The 21,665-nt window shown below is 45.6% G+C and overlaps 1 protein-coding gene across 16 annotated transcripts in view; it reads right to left on the bottom strand.

Annotated features, from left to right (window-relative positions):
* The window catches only part of CELF2 (CUGBP Elav-like family member 2), a 694,215-nt gene that overhangs the window by 14,434 nt on the left and 658,116 nt on the right, over window positions 1–21,665 (bottom strand). For 11 of the 16 annotated variants that reach the window (XM_074942653.1, XM_074942656.1, XM_074942644.1 and 8 more), the window contains one exon: window positions 8,706–8,837. In XM_074942653.1, coding sequence (XP_074798754.1) covers window positions 8,706–8,837 — 132 coding nt within the window. The remainder of the gene's footprint in view (window positions 1–8,705; window positions 8,838–21,665) is intronic. The other 5 variants (XM_074942642.1, XM_074942646.1, XM_074942648.1 and 2 more) reach the window with 1 other exon arrangement.

Below are 21,665 nucleotides of genomic sequence, written 5' to 3' on the forward strand. Positions count from 1 at the left end.
GGCAATGGGGCAGAGTTCTTCAATGGGACACAGTTCAAATCCAGACTGGGTCATTAGTGACCAGAAATTACTATCATATGAATGAAGTTTGCCAATTAATTTTACATAGGCCACCAATCTCAGTTACGCCCATTCCAAAACCACCACCACTACAATTGGTACCCTTATGTGCAATGCAGAACATGGGCAAGATAACTGAATGGGCATGGAGGCATGACTAGCCTCTCACTCCTGGTATCTCCTGATCAGGGCTGGGAAGCACTGGCGTAGGGTAGCTAGCAGTGCTGCAGCCTAAGCTGTGCCTGTCCTGCTGATAAAGAGAAATCTTTGTTCTCCAGTATTATCATTCCCTCACTTCTTATTGGCAGTAAAATTACTTTATAAACACTGGTCTGCACCCTGATAAATAGCATATTAACTTAACTGGGATGACTGCCAGGGAAGACATTCAGGGCGAGGAGTCTAAGCTATGGATAAATGGCACACCCAATCCATTTATATGGCACTGTCTGTGATGAGAGTTTTATATCTATGAATTGATGGCTGACAGCAAAAACTTCTTGTGATGCAGCCGTCTATGCCACTTCTTTTTCCTATTATAGTTGTTAAATGAGTCACATGTATCAGAGCCCTGGTCTACACTGGGGGGGAGGGAGGGAGGCGATGTAAGGTCCGCAACTTCAGCTACGAGAATAGCGTAGCTGAAGTCGACGTACCTAGATCGATTTACCGCAGCGTCTTCACACCGGCGAGTCGACTACCACCGCTCCCCCGTCGACTCTGCTTGTGCCTCTCGCGGCGCTGGAGTTCCGGAGTTGACGGGAGAGCGCTCGGGGATCTATTTATCGCGTCTAGACTAGAAGCGATAAATCGACCCCCAATATATTGATCGCTACCCGCCAATCCAGTGGGTAGTGTAGACCTACCCTTAAAGTACTACAGCGAAAAGTTTTAATATTAATTTTTACAGCAATTCATGGAATAAAAGTGAATTTTCTCCCTATATTTAGATATGGGCCTTGCAGTACTGGAAAGAGCAGCAGACTGGAACAAATTTAGAGAAGAGCAGTAAAATGATTAAAAGAACTAAGGGCTTGATTTTCGGAAGAGCTAATAACCCATACCTCCAACCAAAGGCAATGGGAGCTGCAGGGACTCAGCAAAATTGAAAATCAGGCCAGATTTTCAAAAGTGACTAGTGAACTTGTGTGCCTGAATTTATGGGTGCCTAACTTGAGGGAATTTCAATGGGCCTGACTTTCAGAGACTGCTGAGCAAACCCCGTTACACGTGGGAGCTTGTCCGGGGATTTGAAGCCAGGACTGGCCACCATCCCTATGTGACTGGGGAGGAAGCCCCAGAGGGGCTTGCTGGACACAGCCTCAGCCTGCTCCCTCATTCAGAGGGGGCTGGAGAAGCCACACTGGTTTATCCTCGGGGCAAGGATGAAACTGGAATGCATCCACGGGGATTTGAAGCCCTGCCCTGTGGCCCAGGTGCCCCTGGAAGTAGGGGGCAGGTTTGCCTGGCAACGGGTTGGGATTGTAGAGGGGTTACCGTACCCTGTGGTACTGGGGCCCGACTGGGGTCCCTTCCCAAAAGGGAAAGGAGGCTGTGGGAGGGGACCCATTGGCAGGAAGAGGGGAGGGACCCTGAAGAAGGGAGGGGAAACCCCTATGCTAGTAGACCCCAATGAGGGGGAGGGCCCAGGTCCCCAGGGAAAATGAGAAACAAACCCTAATGACAGAGCCAGAATGGAGACAGGAGAGGAGCAGAGGGCGAGGGGCTGAAAGAATGCCCTAGTATGGAACACCCAGGGAAGGGGACCGAGGAATAGAGTGGGAGGGCCCCAGGAAAGGCCCAAAAGTAGATCTCCCCAGGCAGGGAGATCCGGACCCCCCTGGGCCGGGTAACCAAACCTGAGGCCCTGGGCGAAGCCCAGACCAACCCGGCTCCCCTGCTGGAGGACCTTTTGGTCTCAGGACCTGTGGGTAGCAGCAGAACTGTGGGGCAGTCCACCCCCTACCTAGTGTACCTTCTGTGGGTGGAAGATGGACAAACCCCTGTGAGGAGGACCCCAGGGAAATCACCCAGTGGGAGGCAGGGGGCTTCCCTGGAATAACCTTACAGGCAGGGGGAGAAGGGGCCGGACCAGGTCCCCCCAGCAGTCGCTTAAGGGGGAAGGTGTGTGGCAGGGTGCTGGTTGACAAGCCCTTAATCAGCTCCTGCCACTCCAGCCCCAATCAAGGGGAATGGATTGGGGCTGGGTGAATAGCCCTGTGCCTGTCTGGTAACTGGCCGCACCTGCCAGTCTTATTAGCCCAGAGCTATAAAGGCTGGGAGGAAGCCAGAGAAGAGGGAGAGGGAAAGAGAAAGGTCAGGCACAGAAAAGTGGGAGCCTCTAGTCTGCTGCTGGTCAGGCCTGTGGTAGGCAAAGTAGCTGTGAAGCCTGTATATAGTTGGGAACTGGTGGTGGGAAACCTTTTGAGAATAAAGAGCTCAGGTGTTGCTGACTGCTGACAGACTGAAGTGTCCCTGACTCATTGAAGAGGAGGGCCCAGGGGCCGAATACCCAGGGGCACAATGTGAACCCTGTTACAGTTTGATATTGAAATCTAACTGCAACCTTACCAAGAGATCTGAATATTGTTTTCTGCCATTGCTTGTGTGTGTGTGTGTGTGTGTGTTTGTTTTTGCAACAGTGGTTGAATTAAATGACCCTGATAAACCACTTCTTGTCTCTGGCGCTTTTTGTACAGTGTTGAAATAACTTGGTGATACAGAAACAATTAAGATAACAAGTTATCTTCTGAGTCATCAGCCCATTAGCAAAACACTTTCTGTGTTACCAAACTCTGCTCTGGGCAAGTCCTCTTCATGTGAACCTGTAGACTCTACCACTAGGCTATTTTGGATCATTAAACAGAAAGCCCTGTTTGACAGCACTGCTACTGGGAAGGACACTGCTACCATCACTATGATAGACATGGCTAAATTTATTTCCACCTTGAGCAAAACAGACCTGTAGAAAGGCCTCTGATCCTTGGTATTATTTACTCTGCTCTTCCATGATTTTTATGAAATGTCCTAGGGCCTAATAGCACTGGCTTGAGTTAAGCGGAGTATGGAGAGGCAAATTGTAAACATCACCACGTAGCTCTACCAATGCACCTCCGCTTGTTCTGCACTTTATAAAATATTTATTCTATCCCTGGGTTTCTAATGAGCGGTCTTGAATTGTCCAAAGTGATGAATAAAAATAACAGATGATAATACTTAGCAGTTCCAGTGCCCTCTGCCAAAGAATCTCAAAGAGCTTTACAAACATTATTAAGTTCCAGTTTCAGAGTAACAGCCGTGTTAGTCTGTATTTGCAAAAAGAAAAGGAGTACTTGTGGGTGGGCCATTTCTAGCACAAATCCAGAGTTTAACAAAAACGTCTTGGGGGGGGGGTAGGAAAAAACAAGGGGAAATCGGCTACCTTGCATAATGACTAAGCCACTCCCAGTCTCTATTCAAGCCTAAGTTAATTGTATCCAATTTGCAAATGAATTCCAATTCAGCAGTTTCTCGCTGGAGTCTGGATTTGAAGTTTTTTTGTTGTAAAATAGCGACTTTCATGTCTGTAATCGTGTGACCAGAGAGATTGAAGTGTTCTCCGACTGGTTTATGAATGTTATAATTCTTGACATCTGATTTGTGTCCAAATACTCACCAGCAACCACATACCACACAACAGAACCACTAACCCAGGAACCTATCCTTGCAACAAAGCCCGTTGCCAACTGTGCCCACATATCTATTCAGGGGACACCATCACAGGGCCTAATCACATCAGCCACACTATCAGAGGCTCGTTCACCTGCACATCCACCAATGTGATATATGCCATCATGTGCCAGCAATGCCCCTCTGCCATGTACATTGGTCAAACTGGACAGTCTCTACGTAAAAGAGTAAATGGACACAAATATAAGGTAGCCTATTTCCCCTTGTTTTTTCCTACCCCGCCCCCAGACGTTCTTGTTAAACCCTGGATTTGTGCTGGAAATGGCCCACCTTGATTATCATACACAATATAAGGAGAGTGGTCACTTTGGATAAGCTATTACCAGCAGGAGAGTGAGTTTGTGTGTGTGGGGGGTGGGTGAGAAAACCTGGATTTGTGTTGGAAATGGCCCACCTTGATTATCATACACATTGTAAGGAGAGTGATCACTTTAGATAAGCTATTACCAGCAGGAGAGTGGGGTGAAAGGAGGTATTTTTTCATGCTTTGTGTGTATATAATAAGATCTTTTACACTTTCCACAGTATGCATCCGATGAAGTGAGCTGTAGCTCACGAAAGCTTATGCTCAAATAAACTGGTTAATCTCTAAGGTGCCACAAGTACTCCTTTTCTTTTTATTAAGTTCAAGTTTCTCTCTGTCCCTGTGAAGTAGATCAATGCCATTTTCCCTGTTTTACAGATGAGGAAACAGAGACAGAAAGGATAAATGACTTTGCCCAGGATCACATGAAACGTCTGTGTCAGAGCCAGCAATAGTATTCAGATCTCCTGATTCACATTCTTAATCATAAGACCATCTTTTCCCCCTCCTCGCATTAGTGATTTCATTATTACACATCAGATTTCTTTTCATTAATAACTTTATTTGAATTTGCTTCTCCAGAGGCCACAGTCTAACACAGAGGTGGGCAAACTATGGCCTGCGGGACCGTCCTGCCCGGCCCCTGAGCTCCTGGCCCGGGAGGCTACCGCCGGTCCCTCCCCCACTGTTCCCACTCCCACGCAGTCATGCCTCCGTGTGGGCAGTGGGGCTGCGAGCTCCTGCCGCTCTGAGCGGCATAGTAAGGGGGGGTGGTGGCGGTGCATGCAGCGGTGCAACAGTTGGGTAGGGGCAGTCAGGGGACAGGGAGCGGTTAGGGGCGGGGAGGTCCCATGAGGCAGTCAGGGGACAGTTGGAGGGGGCAGAGGTTCTGGGCTGGCCAGGGGTCGGGGAACAGGAGGGGTTGGATAGGGCGTGGGAGTCCTGGGGGGCCTGTCAGGGGGCAGGGGTGTAGATAAGGTTGGGGCAGTCAGGGGAGAGGGAACGGCGGGGGTTGGACAAGGGGTGGGATCCTGGGGGGGGCAGTTTGGGGTGGGGGGTCCCAGGAAGGGGCAATCAGAGGACAAGGAGCCAGGGGGTTGGATGGGTCGGGGCTTCTGAGGGGGACAGTCGGGGCGGGAAGTGGGAGGGGGCAAATAGGGGGCAGGGGCCAGGCTGTTTGGGGGGCACAGCCTTCCCTACCCGGCCCTCCATACAGTTTCGTACCCCATGTGGCCCTCTGGCCAAAAAGTTTGCCCACCCCTGGTCTAACACATTATCCCACTGTGCCGCCCAGTCTCCGTGAACTGGCTTTTTAGTTATCCAAAGATTTTGCGGTCTTCCTAGTTGCTGAATCTTCCTGTTCCCAGGAGAGAAATTTTTAATTGAAAGAAAGTCACTTAGGGATAGGTTGTGGCTGGCTGCACTTCCTAAAGGATTGCCTCTTACCATTGGCCACATCAGAGTCCACTTCTCAAACCTGTTTCCTTTCAGCTACTATAATCTCAACCATTTGTGTAAACACACGATCAAATCTGCATTTGTCTTCAGTGCCCTTTTCTAACTCATCATGGCTTGTACCTAGCTCCACTTGTGCATTAGAAGGCTAGCATTAATTCCACAAGCATGTATCATTGGTTTCCAGCATTTATGGGCAATTACACCATTTCATGCGACTGAGAGCTTGGTTTTACCGGCCAGTGATTCTATATCCCATTAAATTGCTCATGGTCTAGCCCTGACATGGGACACAGAGGGTTCCAAACCAAATTTTCATGACTACATGCTCCATGACAGGTTAGAGTGGAAACAACTGAATGGGAGATGGTTAGTGGGAGCATACCTGGGCCCGGAAGCAGCATATTGTCAATACAGATAGGGGATGCCTCTAGTTACAGTATCAAAAGAGTTAACTACCATTAGTGCCACAAGTACCAGAGGCTGATAATCAGTGTCATAGTATTTCTCAAGAGAGAAAGAGGTGTCACTCACATCACAGCATATGAGAAAGCAGTGCCCTCTCTGAATCTCACTGCAAAACGTTTCTTTCAAACACACACACACAAACATACATATATATATATATATTTGCACATGGAATATCTGTGTGTGTGTGTGTGTGTGTATATATATCTATATATATATATCTAATCTATCTATAGATATAGACACGCACACACACACAGAGACAGATATTCCATGTGCAAACACTCTCCATGCAATCTGTGGAAACATTCACAAATAACGAGATTTTGAACCAAATCCACCCTCGTATAAATCCATGGGAATCAAATTTGGTCCTTGGTTGTGTACTCACCAATAATACTTCACATGCAAATGGGATTTGCATTCATGTCATTTGAAAATACCTGTTAGGAAAATCTAAAGCCATCATCCATAATCTAGCAAGTATTGCTAAATGCGTGATGGTATGATTCCCACATACTGTCAAGAGGTGAAACCACATAGGTGGCTTACTGTGGATCAGTCTTGGTGAAGGAATGTTAATTTTCTGAGTGTGCCAGTTTGCTTGGGTTCTGAGTACATGTGAAAAGAGGTGGCATGCAACACTCTACCCTTGATGCTGTAAGCTTATATGCCCCACAACATACATTCAGTATGTACCAAGGATAAGAACATTCATATTAGACATTGTTAATATCATTAATGAGACCAGATCTGTCATGAGTGCCATTTTCAATGGCTCGGTTTGATAGAAACAAAAAGCATATGTTGCTTCAAATTCTGACAAGGGGCAGTTCTGGATTTGCTTACTTTTGCTAAACTGCCCTTGAAACCACATTTACTGGGAAGGTTTTTTTGTTTGGTTTTCTAGCATTTTTGTCCTTGCCAGAAGCAAGACCTGTCCTACACAAGGCCCCATGCAAGCGCTCACCACAATTTCACAGACATCAATTAAGCCTCTCCACCCCTGCCTCCCATCAATGACAATCAGAGCTCAAGTAATAAAATGACTGGATGAGCAGCTAGATAACAGTGACAAAAAGGACATCATGCAGAGCATCAGAGTGAGCAAGTGATACTGAGGAGGACATCCATTCCTGTGGGTACATTATGATGGCTAATGAATTAGAGACTGGTGGTGACCAAATAGATTCCTTGCATTGTAGGCTAGATGCAAGGAACAGCAGCAGCTAAAAAAAGCTAGGAGGGGGGGGGAAGATGCAGCCAGATGAATATCTTCCAATGAAGGCAAAAGTGAAGTCATTGTAACAGAAACAGAGCAGAAGGGATCGTTGTTCTGCAGTAGAAGCTTGATTGTGATCGGCTACTGTGATTGATAATGAGGATGAAGGTTCTGATTAACGACTGACATCTTCTTTTTAGCTGGAAATGTCAGTGCTTGTTTTACACCACATGGGAGAAATTTACATGCTCTAGTACTACAGATGACTGAGCCATCCTCACATACTTGCAAATTAAAAACCAAGAAATTGGTTTTAATTTTTAAGCAAATATGCAGCTCCCAGGTCAAAGAAGGTGTCCTATTCTGACTCTATAACTAATAGAAAAGTTCCAGCAAATGTGTGTTTCTTAATAAACTAATTCCTGAATTATATATTGCGCTGAGGTGCTGTACCTGTTTTCATGGGTTTATGTTTTTGGTTTCTGAAATCAAAAGGAGCCTTTCGTGTAACCAAAACCAATCTCCAGAATCCATTCTGACTATCTAGCACAGGTCCTAAAATTCCACATGTCCTGCAAAAAAAGGAGACTCCCCCCCCCGGAACTCAACAGAATCCACCTTGGAGGGCAAGATTAGTGAAACCTTAAGGCTAAAGGACTGTATATATGTAGGGCCCTACCAAATTCACGATCCATTTTGGTCCATTTAATGAGCATAGGATTTTTTAAATCGTAATTTTCATGATTTCAGATATTTTAATCTGAAATGTCACAGTGTTGTAATTGTAGGGGTCCTGACCCAAAAAGGAGTTATGTGTGGGGGGGGGGCGGGGGGGTTGCGGTACTGCTATCCTTACTTCTGGGCTGCTGCAGGCGGCAGCGCTGCCTTCAGAGCTGGGCAGCTGGAGAGCAGCTGGCTGGTAGCCCAGCTCTGAAGGCAGCGCTCCCACCAGCAGCAGCGCAGTAGTGAGGGTGGCAGGCTACGGTATTGCCACCCTGACTTCTGTGCTGCTGCGGCTGGTGGGGCGCTGCTTTCAGAGCTGGGCGCCCAGCCAACAGCCCCCGCTCTCCAGGCACCCAGCTCTGAAGGCAGCAGTGCAGAAGTAAGGGTGGCCATACCACAACCCCCCTAAAATAACCTTGCGACCCCGCTGCAACTCCCTTTTGGGTCAGGACCCCAATTTGAGAAATGCTGGTCTCCCCCCATGAAATCTATATAGTATAGGGTAAAAGCACACAAAAGACCAGATTTCATGGGGGGAGACCAGATTTCACGGTCTGTGACGTGTTTTTCCATGGCCATGAATTTGGTAGGGCCCTATATATACAGGTATATGCAAAGAATGGAAGTTGATCAGCTTTACCTGCTGTTTTGCATATTTGTTAAAAGTAACAATCTGTTTATAATTGATATTTTTCCTACAGTGATTACTGGGGAAGGCTGTCCACCACAGCAATAAATACTCACTGTTTACGGTACCTGCTAGTGCATTAATATTATTCAGTCCAACAGTGGCTCCAGCCAATCCTTGGAGAGTACCCAGAGAAGTCAAAGAATTCATGGCCGCACCAGCCGTGGAATTAGCAGTTGACGCAGCCACTAAAAGGGGAGAAAGTAGGGCAATATTAGTTAAAGTAAACAGAACTTGAAACGTATCAGTCACAAAACATCATGCACCGATTCTAATCTTAATAACTGGCCTCCTTGCAAAAATGTAAGGAATCAGACCAACACTGAAACCTTTCTCAGTAAGTTCCTGTATTGGCTGCTGATGGAAAGCACTGCTGAATTTTTTAGTGGTGTGGATTTGATAGTGAAATTTAAGTAATTTGGCTTTCTTTGCAGAAACACTAAATCTGTGAACAGTTAAAAAAACATCTCTCACATTCTCAAAAGTGTATCAATAAAGCACTAAGAGCTGATCAACCAGCCAGAGTGCCAGAGAGCTTGCCCCTTCTTAACATGGTTGTTAAGCAACCATATGTTACTCATAGGGCTTGGTATTGATATCTGAGATTTGGCCAGTTCCTGTTCTGGGCTCAAGCAAAACCTGAATTGTTCTGTCCTAAGTGAGATACCATCATGGCATTGTATCTTTAGGGCACCATATAAATAGAATATAAAGCACTGAAATATAAAATTTAAAAAAAATAACTAACGAAATACCAAATGCAATTAATTTTTCTGTTGGCTTCCACTGTAGTATCTAGGTAGGTACTTCTGTGGCCCCCCATCAGCACAGTATCCAAGCACACTACAAATATGAAATGTATTTATCCCCTTTGAGGGAGGGAAGTATTATCATTGCCATTTCAGAAGGGGAACTGAGGCACAGAAAGATTAAGGGAGATGTTCAAGGCTACACATAGAATCTGTGGCAGCGGTAGGATTTAGAGCCATATCTCCTTAGTCCCAGTATAGTGCATCCGTCGCAAGACCATCTTTCCTCTGTAGCAGCGTTATCTGAAATGGCAACATCTTATTTTAAATTGAACATTTTAGTTGTGCTGTGGTGAAATGGACACGAATGCTTTCTGTCCCTAATCCTCTTCATCCTTTCTGGGGCTGTCTCTTCCATCAGAGGCACCCAGCTGTGCAGCGAATACCCAAGAAGTTAAAGTTTCTAGGCTGATAGGATGCAACAAAGAGAGTGGAAGACAATTTTATCAAAGAAGGAGTAGGCCTTAACAGAGTCCAAATAAAGTGCAATTCCTCCCCACTTTAAACAAAATCATACACACATCTATCTACCTAGCTCCCACAACTCCAAGACACCCTTAAACTTCCTTGCACCCTGCTCTAAAGGTCAACAAATTCCGAAGAGTCAACAAGCCTTCTGGCCTTTGCAATGCAGATGCTGTTAGCTTGAGAGCCCTCACTGATCTTAAACCAGGGGCGGGCAAACTTTTTGGCCTGAGGGCTGCATTGGGTTTCTGAAATTGTATGGAGGGCCAGTTAAGGGGAGGCTGTGCCTCCCCAAACAGCCAGGCATGGCCTGACCCCCACCCCATATCCGACCGTCCTGCTTCTTGCACCCTGATGGCCCCCCCGGGACTCCTGCCCCATCCAAGCCCCCCTGCTCTCAGTTCCCTGACCGCCCCTGGACCCCCCACCCCTAACTGCCCCCCACCGCCCCATCCAATCCTTCCCCTCCTTCCTGACTGCCCCCCCAGGACTCCTGTCGCATCCAACCACCCCTGGACCCCTCGCCCCTAACTGCCCCCCACCTCTAACTGCCCACCACCTCATTCAACCCCCCCCCTCCTTCCTGACTGCCTCCCCCGGAACCCCTGCCCCATCCAACCACCCCGGACCCCTCGCCCCTGACTGCCCCTGCCCCTAACTGCCCCCCACCACCTCATTCAACCCCCCTCTCCTTCCTGACTGCCCCCCCGGGACCCCTGCCTCCATTCAACCCCCGTTCCCCACCCTCTGACAGCCCCAACCCCTATCCACACCCCTGACCACCCCCCAAACTCCCCTGCCCTCTATCCAACCCCCCTCCCCGCTCCCTGCCCCTTTCCCATGCTGCCTGGAGCTCCGGTGGCTGGCGGCGCAGCTGCACCAGGAAAGGCAGCCGTGCCACGCAGCACAGAGCCCGGGTCAGGCCGGGCTCTGCAGCCCCGCTGCCCAGAGCATTGCGCCGCGGCTGTAGGGGAGGTGGGTCAGCCTCCCAGGCCAGGAGCTCAGGGGCTGGGCAGGACAGTTTGCCCACCTCTGTCTTAAACCCTGCTGTCGTGTGTGTGTGTAGTGGAGACCAGTGATTTCTCAGTCAGCCAGGATCCAAGGTACGTAGAGCCTTGTAGGCTGAAGTCTAATTGTATCCAGAAGAAAATAAGGAGTCTGTACAGTGGCTAAATGAGTGGTGTAATAAGCTCCCTGTGGCTAATGCTATCTGGTGGGCAGCTGCATGTTACATCAGCAATTCGTTTTATTAAGAACAAAATTAGATATGAACCTCAAATCATAAAATTTAAGATTAAAACTCCCCGTGTGTGACAGATTAATGAGCAGATGGGTTGCTAACACATCCTTGTGAATGAGGAAGGCAGTCCAAATCCTTCTCTTCCATTCTGGTGACTGGTGTCAGATCTACACAACTCAAATAGATGGTCAGTGACTGACCAAACTCTGGGGCCAAATTTAAGTGCGTGTTCTTGGGTTCAAGTTTCGGTATTCTATCAGTCAACACTGATCAGGCTCCTCAGATTTTCTCATTAATTTGAATTTAGAGTTCACATTATCCTAGTTTGACTGAATATTCAGGTGACTCAGAACTATTATAAAAATGCGATAGAGGGCACCGAAGCAGCCCAGAAATCAGTGGTCTCATGTTGCAATTATTTTTACTGCCTTGCAATATGATCTGCACTGCAAACCTTATGGGAGGAATTAGCCATGAGACATGTCAGATACACTTGAGGGTCTTTCCTGTTTTGCCAACTGCTACTTTGAGGGGCGTAGGATTAAAGATTTTACATGCACACAATATAATTTGAGTATGGAGTAAAGAGCAGGAAGGAGGACAGCCCAGTGGTCCGGGCACTAGGTTGGGACCTGGGAAACCCAGATTCAATTCCCTGCTCTGCCACAGACTTTCTGTGTGAGCCTGGGGCAACTCAGTCTCTGCATCCCAGCTCCCCAGCTGTAAAATGGAGCTTAGATAATTTGTGGACTTCAACAGAGTGTTGTGGGGCTAAATATACTAAAGATTGTGAGATACTATGGCAACAGGGGCCGCATAAGTACCACAGGTAAAAAAAATAGCTGAAAAAATTTCTACAACATGCTCGACACCACAGGTAAATGAAACATTGTATTACTTACAGAACACAAAAATGTAATAAAGGAAAAGGTAAAATACCATGGAAGCTTTACGTATAGAAGCCTGTTATCTCAACTCTGATTTCTCCTACCTGTGGCGTACACTGAAATTGGTCTCAAGCTAAGGATTACAGGAGCTTATCCTGTCTCTTCCCTCTTTTCCTTCAGTTGAAATGACCTTGCTTTAGAAATGTAATGTATGATGAATACACAGAAAAAAAATCACACAGTTTGTGGTAAAGTTAGAATACTGTGCCATTCATTTGGGAAACCAGCAAAACTCTCGAGGAACAAAGAAGCAGCTTGTGTTCTAGCCAGGTGAATATTGGGTGATTGTGAACTAATGGTAGGAGAATAGGGCTGCCCTCAGACTATGACTGAATTTTTTCATATTTTTTAAAGGGCTGAATCCATTTTATAACCATTTGTAACATGACAGACAAGATTCTATTGCTTAGAGGCATTTCTACAGCACTCATCACTGTGATACCAGTCCCTGGAAAAATTGGATGTCTCTTTCTAGAAGACATGCACTAGCTCAGTGTTTCTCAATCTTTTTGATACCAGGGACTGGCTTGCTGCCTTCCTAAACTGTGTCATGGAGATCTCAGGGACCCATGCTGGACCACGGACCAGTTGTTGAGAAACACTGCACTAGCTCCTCCAGAGTGTTATTGGGATCACTGCAGGAATTTCTGGGTGAAATTCTATGGCCTGCTTTAGAGGCCAGACTACATCAGCATAATGGTGATGTCTGATCTTAAAAATTATGAAAATATGAAAAACTATCTGAGCGACCAGCTGAACGATCCAGTTGCACTTTTAAGACTAGGGGTTGTACTTGAATCCTGGGCGAAATTTTCCCCAGTTCCCAATGCTGTACTCTGTTCCAGTTGCCTGCTGCCCTCTCCCCAGGAGGGGTCTGCATTGCTCCTCTATAGAGAGTTTGTAGATCACTTTGGGACCTCTTTGGAATGAAAGGTTGTATATGTGAAAGATAAGAAGGTCAAGATGATTGTTCTCCCATTACAGCCTCTGCTCTTTAGTTCATACTTCCCTCCCTACACCTCATGCCGGGAACCATTTCTCTGATCCAGTATCTCATGCAACTATTTGCTCTCCCTCCTATTACCTCATTCCCATCCCCATTCTTTTCAATGGATACCCATGCAAATGAATAAAATCAAAGTTATCATGAAAGTGTGAACCAGGATGGGGACATGTCATATCCAGATTAGATATGGGTGTGTGTGTGTGTGTGTGCAATCAAGACTAGTGAGGTCTTGTGTCACCATCTGCCTTAATATTATTGAGTGAGTGAGTTATTAGTTTTCAAATGACATCGCACAAGGCATATTTAGTACAAAGAGTATTACAGTAGAGTGGAGGGTGTGAATATAGGGGTGCATTCAGTCACAGGGCATGTCACCAAAAGGAGTAACCACGTTATCTGATTGTCCCACCCTTACCTGCTGTTTTACCAGGACATATTGAATTTAAGGCTTGGATCCTGTTCCCTTTGAAATCAGTGGGAGATTTGCCATCAACTTTAGTGGGAATAGGATCTGGACCTCAAACTGCATGCTCTTTGGGTCAGGGGCCAGGTCTATCTTTGAAGTGCAAGGCACCAGTCACACCTATAGCTGTGTTCAAATAATAATGATGATTTCACAGAAGGCCAGAAGGAACCAATACATTGATCTAATCTGCCCTTCTGTGTTAACACAGGCCACAGATTTCACCCAGTTGTTTCTGCAACAAGCCCAGCAACTGGTATTACCTCCTAGGGCTAGGATTTTTGAAGGAGCCTAAAGAAGTAAAGTTTAAATGGAATCTGGGCACCCATCTCCCTTAAACTCCTTTGGAAATGCCAGCTTAGCAAGACATCCAATCCTGATGTAAAGACCCTCAGATACTACAAACTGGCGAAGCTCCGCTGAGGTCAATGGAGTGATGACAATTTACATAAGGCTGACACTCAGAGCTCAGGGATGGTGAGGTCTGTAGCTATGCAAGTGAAGTCAGTGATATGTGTAATATTACTTACACCCTGTTCTGCATTGTCTGAGCACTGCACAACCAGTCAGTGCTTTGGGCAAAGGGAGTATGGTGATATGGAGCACAGAAAGAATGACAGTGCTGTATGAAAATGTATTGGGTAATCTTGCGGTGAAGTTACTGGAATCATAGAATCATAGAATATCAGGGTTGGAAGGGACCTCAGGAGGTCATCTAGTCCAACCCCCTGCTCAAAGCAGGACCAATCCCCAATTAAATCATCCCAGCCAGGGCTTTGTCAAGCCTGACCTTAAAAACTTCTAAGGAAGGAGATTCTACCACCTCCCTAGGTAACGCATTCCAGTGTTTCACCACCCTCCTAGTGAAAAAGTTTTTCCTAATATCCAACCTAAACCTCCCCCACTGCAACTTGAGACCATTACTCCTTGTCCTGTCATCTTCTACCACTGAGAATAGTCTAGAACCATCCTCTCTGGAACCACCTCTCAGGTACTTGAAAGCAGCTATCAAATCCCCCCTCATTCTTCTCTTCTGCAGACTAAACAATCCCAGCTCCCTCAGCCTCTCCTCATAAGTCATGTGTTCCAGACCCCTAATCATTTTTGTTGCCCTTCGCTGGACTCTCTCCAATTTATCCACATCCTTCTTGTAGTGTGGGGCCCAAAACTGGACACAGTACTCCAGATGAGGCCTCACCAATGTCGAATAGAGGGGAACGATCACGTCCCTCGATCTGCTCGCTATGCCCCTACTTATACATCCCAAAATGCCATTGGCCTTCTTGGCAACAAGGGCACACTGCTGACTCATATCCAGCTTCTCGTCCACTGTAACCCCTAGGTCCTTTTCCGCAGAACTGCTGCCGAGCCATTCGGTCCCTAGTCTGTAGCTGTGCATTGGGTTCTTCCGTCCTAAGTGCAGGACCCTGCATTTATCCTTATTGAACCTCATCAGGTTTTTTTTGGCCCAATCCTCCAATTTGTCCAGGTCCCTCTGTATCCTATCTCTGCCCTCCAACGTATCTACCACTCCTCCCAGTTTAGTATCATCCGCAAATTTGCTAAGAGTGCAATCCACACCATCCTCCAGATCATTTATGAAGATATTGACTCGAAGTCAAAAGAGCCAGTTTCATTTCCCAACTCTGCCATAGATATCCTGTGTGACCCTGGGCAAGTCACCTAATCTGTCTCAGTTCCCCATCTGTAAAATGGGGATACTAATATTTCCTTTCTCCTACCTTTTGTCAAGCTTGTTTCCTTAGACTGTGCTATCTTTGGGTTAGGGACTCTTTCCTCCTATGTGTATTTTGTCATAGAGCCTAGAACAATGAGGCCATGATCCTGGCTGGGCCCTTAGGAGTGACTGTAACACAAGTGATAAAATTAGAACCGTATTCCTGAGTCTGACACAGATTCATTTGGCATGCTCTTGTGCAACTCACAACCTCTTGTGCCCCAAGTTCCTCATCTATAAGCTGACTCCCGTTATCTACCTCAAAGGGCTGCTGTGAGAATCCGTTAATGCTCATAAAGTACTTTGCAATGAACTAAAGTGCTGAATAAATGCTAATTATCATCATTGTTCTGAATGAAAGGACCCGTTAGATCATGCAGCCCACAACTGTGCACTGGCAGGAAGACGAACTGGATGATCTAATAGACGTTTTCCATCTTCACTCTCTGTGATAAATGTCAGATTATAATGGTCTCCGATGACTTCTTATTGAAGAGACATCCCACGGAAAAGGCACATCCCTAGGAGGATGCATACCATATGCTTAAAGGTTGTCACTGACGTCCCACCTTTTCTTGGGCAACGTGATGGGTTCCAAAAGACTGGAGCAGATGTCTGGTAACAGGACCACAAAAATAACACGATGTCGGCTTGATCCAAGGCATAAAAACCAAACAGCAATATTCCAGATGGTGGTTTCTATGATTTTTAAGTGGGATTTATTTCTTTTTAACATTATTGTATTTGTTTGAGGTAACCCTATTTAACACCCCAACCCCCCCCAGCCTTGGTTTAAAAAGAAGGAACGTTTGTGCTCTTGTTGTAAGTGTCAGAGTATGTAAGCAACATAAGGGCAGAATTCTCCTCTCCAAGCCTCAGCGAGGGCCTCCTAGCTGCATAGAGGCTCTCGCTATAGCACATCCTCCACTAGTTCCACATATCTGCGGAGAGCAAAACATAGGAGTCAAGATCCACCGGGCCAGATCCTGCTTTGTCCCAAGGCTGCTTTGTGATGCTCCAGTGTTTCAAAGCAGCCACAATTCTGATTTAGTCAGCAATTTAAGGATTCTTCCTACCCAAGGGATATACAGTATCAGCTGCTGCACCACCCTAAGCCCAGGACGGGGGCATGACCTGGGGTATGGATTGGCCATCTCTGTGTGCTGGTGATCTCTGACAGCTTGCAGTGATGGCCAGCTTGCATCCTAGTCTCCACTGTACAGTTCTGAAAGCCGCGCTTTGCTGCAAGAGATCCATCCATTTATCCATCTGATGCACTGGGAAATAATTCTGATCACATTTTTTTTTTTTAAAAAAAAGGTCTGTGGAATTGGTGTCTGTTTTGGTGCTTTCTTCATAAAGATTCATGTCAGTAACTGGGTTAAGAGCACTTGAATTCACTGTGCACGCAACCTTTCCCTTAGTGCTGTTTAGACAGTTCTCAGTTATGTTCCCCATGACAGCCTGTGTTTTACAAGTCAATACAGGCAGAGGCAGCTTGACACTGGTGATTTTGTTTTCTGGAGACTGCACCTTTTCCATTTCTAAGAATCCTGCCTGGAGACAGCAGCCAGTTTGTTCTCTCATCCTCTGCAGCCAGTTCCAGAGGATGTGCATATGCTCACCAACAAACCCCAGTGCTCGCTCATGGAGACTTCAATTTTGTTCTTTCTTGGTGTTTTCTTAACGGAATGTTACCGTAATTTTAGACTCAGCTTCACCCCTGCAAGCATGTACAGATTTCCAGCCTAGGCTCACTCTTGCTCTAGGAAAGTCTCCTCTTCTCAAAGCTACCAAGACAGACTCTTGTTTTTCTTCCCTTCTTGAGTCCTTGATCTTTCTCCCCAGGCAGCCCTCAACTGTGAGTCTGTCTCTGACTCAGCACTGCATCCACAGCCCCCTCTGACTTCAGGGAGCAGATTGCATGGGATCCTGATTTAATCTGTTCCTGACTAAAAAAAAGTGTAAGAGCAGCGCAGTAATTTCCAGTTGAGTGCAAGTCATATACGAAGACCCTAGGCTACATCAGAATGAGCGTGGGTTAGTGGAGCACCTCCTGGATTGGGAGTCTACAGAGCTGGGTTCTGGTCTCAACTCTGCCAGTGATGTTCCAGGTGACCTTGGGCAAATCATTTCACCAAGGTGTGTGTCTGTTTCCATTCTTACCCCCTCCTTGGTTTGTGTATTTAGAGTGTCAGATCAGCTGGGCATGTCTTCATTGCAATGGTGGCTTGACCCATTTCAAGACTGCCTGGCTAGAGTCAGAGATGCCACACTGCAGGGCAGCACAGAGTGATTGGATTAGCAGTGCAGAGTATCTGAGTCCACACTGTATTATTAGCTCAAGCACCAGAAGCACCTGAGTTTCAACCCACCCTCCCTAAAGGGCCAGCTAGCTTGACTTTAAAGTTCTGCTTAACTTGAGGCTAGAGATTTTTGTGTATGCACAGGAGTTGGGTTAGGGGCAACACTGGAATTATATACCTTGAGCTAACAACGCAGTGAAGACAAGCCCTCTGTATTTGTACAGCACCTTGCACAATGGGGTCCTGAGCTCGGCTACCGCTGCTAGGTGCTACTGTAGTGAAAATAAATAAGAATCATACAAAAAGATGTATATGTTGTTTTTCTAATAAAGTATCTAACAGCTCCCCAGTCAGCGATAAAGAAGGAAGAGAAGATGCGCAGTGGGGTGGAAGTAAGGACCAAAAGTTCTTTAAAAATCTAAGAAGGCTAATTCCAGGGAATGGAATTTACAAGTTCCCCCAGAAAGTCCCTTGAGTGAAAAATATCCTTTAATCCCTCGCTTGGTACAAGAAGGAGGGCAAAGCTAAACAAGAGACTGGCTTTAAGGATAATCAAGCTAAGGCAGAGTTCTCCATTGTCATTTTACTCTTTAGCTTGTAAAACAATGGTAACTAGGTCTCTCTCTCTCAAATGTTATGTGAAGGTAATGAATTTTATTTCTGACAAAAGCAAGAGATGAAGGACACTGGCCAGAATTTTACATTGTTGGACAGACTCTAAACAAACCTTCCCACTCAACTGTGATCGGCGACATACCCTGGTCTTTCAGTCCCAGCCCTCTCCTGAAGATAGAGACTAATTTCACTGAATTGTGGGCAGTTTCTTATGCAGCATGGGACTTACACCATCTAACTGACGTTATTTAGGATCAGTGCTAAACTGACCTGAAGCATCCAAACCAACTCTCTCTACATAACCCCACCAACATAGCCACTGACAGCAACTGGCTGGTTTTCAAGAAGGTGTGACCAATGACGTCACTTCTAATGCATCTGTTAAATGTCTGCCATGTAAGCAATGAGCAACTGAAGTGCAGCGATGCTGTAGTTTATTAAATAAAAATTCTAAACATGGGGGTTGAGGGGGGAAGGAGGAAGCTGGTCGAGTCAGTTGAACAGCCCACATAACACTGCATGGTGGGATTTGCGGTAGTATTTCTGTCTGAAATGAGCACACATGACAGATTCTGACTGCATAAGGAACGTTCTAAAAGGGAAGAATAATTAAGCAATGTCAGAGGCATCATCTTTATTAGATAATCACAACCCGGGGCATTAACAAACTTTGAGCGTCTCTTATCCCATGGGGTCTAATTATTCTGTGATAATAACCACACCTCCAAGTTTTAATTTATTCCTGTGAAGATTTTATTTGGTGGGGTGAGGAAAATGGGGGGTATAGTCAATATCTGTGCTGGAGGAAGATGCAGTTGGCCTTTCAAAAGGGCTCATAAGTATTCTAATCTAACTAGCGCATGCAAATGGCATTAAATCGTCTGCCCTTTATGGTGATCTCCAGCAAATCAGAAGATTCACTCCCATCCAAACTGGTGGTGCTATAGTCTGTATCATGAGTATAGGTAGGCATGCACCAATTCAATTCTGTGTTCTGGGGCAACTTCTGGCAAGAGGGTTTTCTTGGGTTAGAGAGGCTGGCTTTCTGTCAGGCTGTCTAATTAACACGCCGTTGATGGGCTGAAAGGAAAACTAAAAACTTAAGACTGGTACGCTGATCTCTGAAGTGCTGCCTGACATGTCAAAGATCAAGATTTTAGTAAATGTAAGTGTTCTACCCACGCGCAGGATAGAACAAAGAGTGAGACAGACACTCCATGGGAAGAGGAACAAAGAGCAGCGGAGCCGTAGCGTCACGTAGAAGTAGTGGAGTGACAACATAGGGAGGGGAGACTGTGTAATAACAACTCAGGGATGACTCAGAGATACCAGGCCCTCCCTGTCATCATCATGTCCAGGCCTAGTGACTTCCATAGTGGCTGATCCAGGCTTGAGGAAGAAAGAGGCCAAGGATGTCTTGCAAGACAACCATCTCCTAGACGGGAGGAACGGAAAGCAGTAGTTGCTGCCACTTCAACTTCAAATCTCCCATGTGCAAAGGAGACCAAGGAGGCCTTTTTCAGGCTGACCCTCCCAGCCCAACTCAAAGCTGTCTTGACATTTTAGCAGGAATGTCTCAATTTCTATCGGAGTTTAGCATAGCTCTTCTAAGGAGCTCTAATCAAAGCCTCACAAAGGAGGCTTTCCAAAGACTGATTAACATTTTGTGAGATCCTCTGAGTACATGCTCTTATACCCATTTTACAGATGGGAAAATGAAGCACAGAGGGGTGAAGTGACTTGCTTAAGGCTAAACAGCAATTCAGTAACAGAGCTGGAAACAGCACCCAGGAGTCCAGAGCCAAAATTTTCAAAAAGTGGTCTGTGGATTGCGGAGTGGATTCTCAATTGAGCATGGATGGGCAGTGAGATGGGCAGTGACATGCCAGGGTGTGTATCATTCATCTCTTTACTAGACAAAAAGTTGCAGAAAACTATTTGATTTGATGTAAAATTACACAACCGGTTCCCCTTGTACGGTACATAATTTTCTAAAATAATGTATCGGTGCCAATTCAATATGGCAATAGCACTTTGCACTTAACATAGCACGTCTCTTCCAGAGATAGCAATGTGCCTTACAAACCTATGAAGGCAGATAAATATTTCATAGATGTGGCAAAGTCAGGAACAGAACCCAGGTTTCTTAGCACCATATTCAATCCACTAGGTCACAGCAGACAAAGCATTTTTTAAAATACTGAAACAACGGGATGTGGTTAAAAAACGTTCCATGAACTTGTCCCGTAATATACCACAGAATATCAAAAAGAAAAGGAGGACTTGTGGCACCTTAGAGACTAACCAATTTATTTGAGCATGAGCTTTCGTGAGCTGTAGCTCACGAAAGCTCATGCTCAAATAAATTGGTTAGTCTCTAAGGTGCCACAAGTCCTCCTTTTCTTTTTGCGAATACAGACTAACACGGCTGTTACTCTGAAACACAGAATATCAGGAGATCACAACAAGCATATTTTTGGGCACAATGTACAATTCTGGGCAGTGTGGGGAAAGCACTGGTGTGGTGAACCATTACTATTAAACTTCTTCCTGTGTGCAGGTTTTATCAAGATTTAAATTAATTCATGACAATTAGCAACTCCAGCCTGTTCTCAGTCAGAGCTTCTTACAAAGCACATGGTGTCTGAGGTTGAGTGTCCACCTTCTGTAGCCGAGGCGACAGCAGCACTTGATTCTTTGGCAGAAAATAAACCTGAACAAGCCAGCAATATAGCCGTGGTTTGTGTCTTACGTGCTACTTGTACTGATAAGCTTTTTTTTATTTTTTATATTGAATTTCTTGTGGCTGACCACAGCTGAAAATTATTACAGATTGTGTGGTAGAGACACACTGCCAAAAGGTACTATATTACATAGCGTTACCTGTACACATCACAAAATGTAAAACCTGAAATGTGCTAACACAATGGATGTAATACCTTAGGCAGAAGATAATGTACTATATATAAAAAAACCCAAACATGTCTTGTGTTGAATTAGATCCTTCTAATCCAGGGTTTAGTTTAAGTGCTATACTCCGTTGCCTAAAAAAATTATTTGACTAACGAGAACAATGCTATGCTTTGAAAAATACAAATGCATTTCTATCCTTTTTACAGCAGCTGGTATTTTTAAAATCTTGTTCTATGCATACAGTAGGACACTCCTGCTCTTTCTTACTGTAAAGAAGAGTTATGTAACCCTGAGGAAACAGAGTCAGATTTTTCTAGATCTAACCTCATACAATTTTCATAGTCACTCTAAAAGGAGACAAGAAATTTTGTAGAAAGACCCTTCCTAAAGTTTCAGGACAGACTCAAACTTATTTACTTGCAAGTTCTGTTGATTTTATTCACCATACCACTCAATGGCATTTCATCAATTTAACTTCCTTATGGTCCTAGTAACAACACTACAGCAATACACC

This window comes from Natator depressus, chromosome 1 (genome assembly GCF_965152275.1).
Source record: "Natator depressus isolate rNatDep1 chromosome 1, rNatDep2.hap1, whole genome shotgun sequence".
NCBI classification, from domain to species: Eukaryota; Metazoa; Chordata; order Testudines; family Cheloniidae; genus Natator; species Natator depressus.